At 34.8% G+C, this 8,547-nt stretch overlaps 1 protein-coding gene across 1 annotated transcript; it reads right to left on the reverse strand.

Annotated features, from left to right (window-relative positions):
• Positions 1 to 1,910: 1,910 nt before the first annotated feature.
• On the reverse strand, positions 1,911 to 7,154 carry LOC104226919 (26S proteasome non-ATPase regulatory subunit 14 homolog). The gene is made up of 7 exons (XM_009779021.2): positions 7,105 to 7,154; positions 6,406 to 6,632; positions 6,076 to 6,253; positions 4,560 to 4,641; positions 3,077 to 3,253; positions 2,485 to 2,652; positions 1,911 to 2,285 (listed from the first exon to the last, which is right to left on the reverse strand). Exons 1-7 carry the CDS (start codon positions 7,137 to 7,139, stop codon positions 2,094 to 2,096), a joined length of 1,059 nt encoding a protein of 352 aa, XP_009777323.2. The 5' UTR covers positions 7,140 to 7,154; the 3' UTR covers positions 1,911 to 2,093.
• Between the last annotated feature and the right edge of the window lie 1,393 nt (positions 7,155 to 8,547).

The raw sequence follows: 8,547 nt of genomic DNA on the forward strand, positions 1-8,547 counted from the left end.
ATCAAACGCTGCAAATTTCTCTACAAGTTTCAAGCTTCAAGCAATCAAGTTCAAGTTCAAGAAATCAAGTTCAAGCTCAAGAACGAAGAACAATTCAAGTATTCAAGATCAAGAACGAAGTCAAATCAAATACAAGGCGTTCAAGATCAAGGCTACTTGTTTGTGATAAAATTCGTGGCAACAATCAAAGTGTTCGTGACGGATAAATCAAATTACAATTCAAGATCAAGCTCAAAGGCCCTTGAATTTATACTAGAAAAGTAGAATCAGAGGAATCATAGAGATTGTAACACTCAAATATTTGAAATAAAATACTACGATTGTTGCGATATTTTTCGGTCTTGATTTTATTTCCTCGACGCAAATTTATTGTCTACAGTTACTTCCTACCGTTAAGTCATTAAACACTCACTCTAATATTTTTCTATCTCATTCTTTATATAAAACTACCTCCTTATTAAACCCTAGTGTATGTCCTCGTTTTCTTTTTTTTGCAGGAGATGTTGTGGCCATGCCCTATCATTATTCACAACTTCAAGTGGTGGTATTAGCAATTATTCTTCATTCCCTTGAAGGAGTAGTAATGGTAGGCACAAGGATGGAATCAATTTATCAAGGGGAGAAGCTACAAATTGGCAGTATGTATAGGATGTTGCCCAGAAATTTCGACAAAAAGACTTCTAGATACAAGGTCTTGGAAAAGAGCAAAACGGATCTAATGGAAGCAGACAAAATTGTGCGATAATGTTCTTGACGAGGAGAATTTGGATGCTGAACAGGAAGTTGTTGGAGACTTGGCAGACGCGCTAGATAATGTTTCCAATCTGCAAAAATCACGTCGCTACATTGAACCACGATTTTCCTTTATCACGAACTCTGCAACTCTGGTGGCCGGTTAACAATTCCGACGGAAGAGTTGATTCTTGTATTCAAATGTATTTATATGTATTCGATAAGGCATACACTGATTTTTATTTTGTACGGTAATTTTTGACTGTTGTATTTGAATGTATTTATATGTATTTGAGTTCATACAATAACATTTTTAATACATTGTTAGTTCTAACTGTATTCATTTGTATTTTCAACCTAACTGTATCCATCTGTATTTAAAATAACAGTACAATGAAATACTGCAAAATACTCTCAATACAAATAGAAAATCAATGAATACAATCAATGAAGTGTATTTAGATTGTAGACAATGACTTTTAGATGTATTAAGATTCTGTTAGAGAAACATAGCATGAAGGAACGCATATATTATGAATACAACATTATAGCTGGATACAACAAATTGGAAAGGATGAACTAAATCTTTGAATATTGCTCTATTTTTTGGGTGTTTTTCGTCTGAGAAATCTTTTCCTTAACTGGACTAATAATTTAGCGGGTTACAATTGAGTTTGTTGAGTTATATTAGGAGTTTATTACGTTAATTGATTCACTTTCCGTTTTTAAACAGTTGAAGAGGCCTATTTTTACGTTGTATTTATGAATACATCTCACCAATACATATGAATACAGCAGATAATAGCTGGCATGCCCTGTTTTTTCGCCAAGTTTTGCTACTGTATTCATGCAGTATCTTGAATATATCGAATGCATTCCATAACTGAAAAGATAGTTATAGGAAGTAATTAAATAAATAGTAGCTATAACAAGTTAATAACCATTAAACAATTGTGGTTTCTAAAAACTTGTCTAATATAAAGTGTGTGGTTAGGTTCCCATTCAATGTGCAGAAACCTGAAAGTTGCAGCCATAGCAGACATGTTTTTGCCAAGGGTAGAGGGCCCGTGAATAAACCCCAGCCTTCAACTTAATCAAACAGAGCCCGTTCGGATTGGCTCAAAAAATGTAGCTTTTCAGCGTCCCCACTGCTGGGAGGCATTGAATTTGGAAAATGGTTCAGTGAGAAGATAATCACTATAAGTCAGAAGTCATCTAAAGATAACATAAACATATCGAATAACAGCTGCTATCACAGAATTAAAATGATGGTACTGGTCACATTAAAAAAATATAGCAAAAAACATGTTCCTATTAAGCGATTTCAAACACAATTTTTGCAGACTCTCGAGAAACGAACTTCAGAAGACAACTGTGTCAAGCATGGTTCCCAATGTCTGAACTATGTTTGAAGACATCAAATTTGAGACATGCTCTTCAAGATGCTTCTTTGCATCTTGCCTTCCTACATTTGCAATAGCTAGCTTTTCTGGAGGCAACTCATCCTCCTCCTGCACTGCTTTATTATACTTGACAGCAAGGTTTAACATCTCCTGCACATGAGAATATTTGAAAAGAGTCACCCAGCATGTCAAGGACAATATTTCCTAGTTTCTCTCTCTCTCTCTCTACCGTGGAGAGGCCGAGATGAAAAAATATCAGCAAGCCTATTCTGCGCTTCTAACCATCAAAGGTTGGCACACAACGTAACAATGGTGTTGTATTTAAATACCACGCAAACCCAAAGATTACCTGAACTGTCTGCTCATTGGTTTTGGAATGAGCATCAAAACGCTGGAGTGTGAGTCCATCTGTCCATTTCTTCTTGTGAAGATTCAGTAGCATCTTCTCTTCAAGTTCATTCTTTCTGTAGTTTATGGCTATTGAGTAGTAGTGTCTGTTCAAACCATGGATCAATGCCTGCAAAATGCATCTATAAGAACCCAAAAAAATTGAAACTGAAAAAACTCCATCAACGAGTTAATGGCTTTATGCAACACAGTTTGATGGTCTTAACTAAGAAGTTACTTTTAATTGAGCATCACAAATGTAGTGGAAGGAAAATATTTTTAAAAAAAATTGTTGAAGAGTGGTTCTCGGACAACAAGTTTTAATTGGGAAATATGAATCAACTAGACTTTTTAAGACTAGTGGAACTATGTTTTACTAAAAAGCCGTGAAAATCGTGCAGCAGATATTCCATTTATAAGTATCACCATCAGCGGGACCGAATCAGGAAGTAATGGGTCGCACATACAGGGAGACTGGGTATGTGGATGTGTGTGTGGGTGGGAGGGGCGGTGCATCTTGCATAGATATATGAGGATTAACAAATGGCACTTACTTGGATAGATGGTTTGTTCAAATGTCCCAGATTTGATGTTGTCTGACGTGGCTCTTGGCCAAGCATCATAGTTTGGGGATTGATCAAGCGAAAGGCATCAATTACCACCTTCCCTTTAACACTTTGAATAGGGTCCACCACCACAGCCACTGCTCGTTGATTCAGTGCTTCAAAACTCTGCATAATAGATCATTCATTAGCTATTGGAGTACTCCACATGAAGACCATGTCGAAAACACACCAAATCGACATCCTGATAGGAATCAAGTCAAGTTGATAGGTTCATGTGCTCATCTGCTTTACCAAAATGCAAATGAACACTCAAGAGCGCAAAGTTGGATAAACTATTTATTCTGTTTCTTTTTTTTCCTCGACTCTGTTTCTCACTATCCCGTTTATTTGTTATTTAGAGGGAGGGGGAGATGGGAGAACTCTCTCTTCCCCGTCATATTAAATTAAGTTTTTATGTACTTACCTTTCTAATCCTTGCAAACAGAATTTTGTTTCAGTCCATTTCTATGATTCTCCCATGCTAGTCAATACAGAAAGCCATAATGGTCTGTCCAGAGGATTTTGTTCTATCATAAAAGAGTGACACCAGCCTTCCTATTTCTATCATAGCAGAATTGTCATGGAGATGCCAACAAATTACAGCTCTAGAATGCAAAAGACAACCACCACAAAAAGAGGTTTTCTAGGGATGTGAGATTTCTGCCCCTTCTTTGTAATACAGCAGAAGTGAGTTCCTACACCAGCTCTTTATATAAAAAACAGCAAGTTATAACATTCACCTTAAGAAGTATATCAACCCCTCCCTCCGTCCCTCCCTCTCTCGTCTGCTTTCTTACCAAACAAAGTTCTTGACATTACCCCGTCTCTGTACCTGGATGGGATTGAGATCTTAAGTCTCAACTTATTTGGTCACTGAATGACACAACCACTAAGTGCCTAACTCAAAGGAAGGATGTATTCCAAAATAAAGAAACTGTTCCAATTTAGCACCTACTTCAAAGGATGAAAGTAAATATAATCCTCACAAAAACACTTCCCAATACTTTTAAACAGACTCTAGTAACATAACTCTTCTCCTTAAGAAAAATTCTTGATCTCCGCCAATTCAAAAAAAAAGGATAACAAATCGCACTACTTTGCAAGGTATTACTATGCCAAATTTCACCGCCTAGTAAAATTTCATATTACAGAACATCCAGTCTTGCTTTTCTCATTCCATTATTTTATATTGCATGGTTTTTATGCCACATTCACCGCCTTTGTCAAATTTCATATTACAGGGTATTCAGTCCATATTACAGAGCATGTTTCTCTCAATTCCATATTAATCAAAGATGATCATTTACCTCAGGGTGATTTGATCTACCATTAAAGAACTCACACAGAATGGTCAACAATTCTTACTCACATAGAACATTTCCAAGTCAATAGGAACTAGCTAACAATCAAAATGGAAAAGGACAAGGATAACCTGCTGAGTATTGATGTCAACACCAGAAAGCCAGCAGCCAAATCCAGGATGTGAATGATACCAACCAACAACCATCTCAGGTCTATAACACAAAGCAAAGGAGCATTTTAGGGCATCCTCAGGGTCAAAACACAAAGAAGAATAGTATACAAGTTGATTAAGCAACATTAAAAAAACAAAGAGATATGAGATAGTGGCACATCAGAAAATGGAAGAGCAGATATCATATAAAATCAAAGTAGCAACATTGAAGTTTGAAATACCAACTTCTGATTCCATGTTCTCAATAAGGAGCCGGACTCCTACTCTAGCTCTTTTTCAATTCTTTATTTTTTGCTTTCATCCTTTCCTTCTTTTTTCCGGGGGGGGGGGGGGGGGGGGGTGTCTCCAACCAGTAGAAAACAACATTTTGCCACAACTAGAAGATAAGAACACAGAAGAGGTTCATGAAACATCTGATTTAGTTTCCAATCATTTACCAAGTTAACTAATTTCAGCAGACAACTCCTAAACTGTACAAGATTAGCTTCATTTTTCTTAGCTTCTAAAAATCTGAAATCAGTTTGCTGCCAATTCAACATGCCTACAATTTTACAGGACAACCCCTTAATTTGTGGTGCCAGCATATTTGATGGTTGATTCTAATGAAAGCTCAAGGAACCGAATTCCAAATAATCAACCCCTCACCAAAATTGATTAAGATACAGCGTAACCACACATTCTCAGCTAATACACCAGGTTCTTTACCAGAAAGCTCAAAGAGCATACTTCACGAATAAAGTTAACCTTTTATCCCATGATCACATCTTCAAGTTGGTTCTTATGTGAGACAGACCTCAACAACTTATCAATCCAGGCAAAAATAAGGACTAAAAGATATTCATGAAACAAACACATAAGTCTCATCTCATACTTTAACATAAACAGAAACATCCAACCAGATGTTCAATAATATCTTGTCTTATACATATTACTTACAGATAAGAGGCATAACTCTTCAGCAAACACATAGTGGTTAAACCAAAGTCTAGAACTGCAGTCACTCTGAAGCTGTAGAACATAACGGAATGCAAACTAACTAGGCGTGTCAATTCAAATCATAAAAATCTGGCAGCTTAGAAGAATCCTATCTTACAGCATTTCAAATTAGGTGCCAACACTGTCTTATTCCCATAATCCCATTCACAAGGGGAATGGTTCACACAGCAGCCACATAATGAACCCTTCCAAAATGGCAAAATCTAATTCCAAAGCTCAGTTTTCTCACTCACAATCAAGCATCCTTTCAAAGAGTCATACCAATTGACATGAGAAAGGAACACAAAGAAAATGCGAAAAGCCCCCGAATTTACCCAAATTAATATACCAGGAAAAAGGGTTTCACTTTTCAATTTGTTAGGCAGCTATAAGAAGCATATAATGAAGCATAGGAAGAATAACATATTCCCAGCTAAAGGAAGAACCATTCAACTATAACTAATTGCATATGATACAATAGCAAGAAAGCAGTTATCACCTGCCAGTCTGCTTGAGCATGTCAAGCATATTGGTCTGGAAAACATGATCAACAGCTTCAACACTCACTCCAGTACCACTCTGCGGCATTGCAAACACATCCACAACGCGCACCGTATACTCATCCACAAATTCCCCTAACATCAATCCCATCACTTCCATAGGAACTCCAGCCCTCCCTGCATATCATTAACATAAAAAAATTAAAAAAAAAAAAAAACTAATTACACAACACCTACAGACACACACATAGACAGATCCAATATTTGCATTCCTAAAAACAATATATAAAGAGCGAAGATAGTAGAGAAATTAAGAAACCCTAAGTTACCGTGTTTAAGCATCTTGAGGAGAGCAAGAGAAGAGATGTAAACTTGCTCAGAAGAGTCCAGAGTGGGAGAGTCCGGTGGCGGGTGGCCTAACGCGCCACCAGCTCCGGCGAACATCCGCTGCAATCTTTCCATTCCAGACATTGATGGTTTTCTGGGTTTTGCTTTTGGGGATTTCTTTGAGAACAAGACTACTCCGACGGTAATTTCTTTGATCTGAGAGAGAAAACTGGGGATTTAAAGAGTTTAAAATAGTTATTGCACCGAGACCCCTATACTTTGATATTATGTTATTTATTGCCGAATTATTTCTTAGTAGGCAATTAGTAGTAATGGATATTTACTTTTGGTTTATCGGTTATCGATTTATAAATGTAGTAATCTGCTAGACAATCAATAAAATATCGGACAAAATAGTAACGGATTAGCAATTACTGGTGATTTATCGGATAAATCAAATAGATAATAAAAAAAAAATAAGGGAAAATTTTAGGATATGTCACCTTGAGATTGCATTCAATTGAACATTTGGCTTGAAACTTATATCTGATTAAACATTTTATCCTCACCTCTAAATAAATAGAAGAGATAGGAAACAAAACATAATCCGGAGAACATAGGCAACAAATGATTTTGACACAAAATATTTCAAGATATCAATCTGGATTCTACTATACAAACAAAGGGTCGTGGAAACTCACTTTCTCACAGCAATAATTTTCAAATTCCAGTTCATTCTGCCACAGAGATCAATTCAGATGATAATTCTTGGGACTGGAAATTCTTTTTTGTCTCTTCTCTCAGAATTTTTTTTACTGTGTGCCACCCTTATTGGTCTCCCCATAAGTTCCTATGGATAAGGATATAGGATTTCAAATAGTTATTTATATTCATAGAGATAGAAGCGTAAATATAAAAATTTTAAAGAGTTAACGGTTTATCTGATAAGGAAATTGAGTAATTCGCCCCTAAACTATTAAGCCTTTAATTATAAAATCTTAATTCGTTCACTAACTATTACTCCGATACTAATAAACTAATTTTGCGATTCAGTTAACGGTTATTATTCGATTTTGAACAACCCTAATTACTAGGCATCCGGAGCTGCTAACGATATTTGGTTGAAGTTTTACAAATAAAAAAGACCCCTTAAAGTTGAATTTGAAAAAGAGAATTTTAAAGTTAACAACTGAAGTTCTCTGGGTGAAAATCATTACACTATTTTACTATTCAAATAAGTTTTTTTGGTATTTCATGTCAAATACTGAATTTTAATATTTGCAATTACAAAAATAATTTATGGAAAACATCTCTAGTACTATAGTATATTTCTATGATTCTAGTTTGGCAATGTCAAATGTACTTGTTAGTTTAAAGTTAGGATGTATAAAACGGTAAAATTAATAAACAATTGGGTCATAACTTGTTAGTTGTTACAAAGTTTACTTCAAACACAGAAACGCTTGAATCAAGATAAGGTGCGCAAATCTTTATCTTTATATTATTAAAAAGAGAGAAAAAAATTCTCTCCTTAAGCCAAGCGGCAACCTAAAAAAAAATCAACATGACATAAATAATTAATAATTAGTTATTGAATATTGTTTTCGACTTTTAAATATAAAATATTTTATAGTAAAAACAAAAATTGAAAAAACAAACTGTCCATTCAAATTGGAAAGTAATTTCAAGTTGGAGTTTTTAAACTAGTTTAAAATATAAAACTAAAATTACAAAAAATAAAATTTTCTGTTAACAATGTAAAAACAATAAACATTGGATAATAAAATAAAGAGAAATATAGAAAAAAAAAAGTTATTCAATGACTATATAAGTCCCTTTAATTTAATAGCGATTTTATTATTGGGTATATCACATTGACAAATAAGATGATCATTGAAATGTATTAAACCAATACGATCTAATTTATTCAAACAAACCCGATCACAATTTAATTTAATTCATATTTTTTTAATATTGACCGCGCATCGCGCGGATACAACGTTTAAATTAAACAATTGGTTGTATGCGTAACCATTTTAAATTTACCTATTTGTTTTTAGTAATTTGTAATTACTTAAGCAAACTCAAAAAAAAATCCCCCTTTGTTATGATGGTTATATCTTGTGGAGTGAAATGGATAAACA

The sequence above is a fragment of the Nicotiana sylvestris genome, chromosome 4 (assembly GCF_000393655.2).
Source record: "Nicotiana sylvestris chromosome 4, ASM39365v2, whole genome shotgun sequence".
Classification (NCBI taxonomy): Eukaryota; Viridiplantae; Streptophyta; class Magnoliopsida; order Solanales; family Solanaceae; genus Nicotiana; species Nicotiana sylvestris.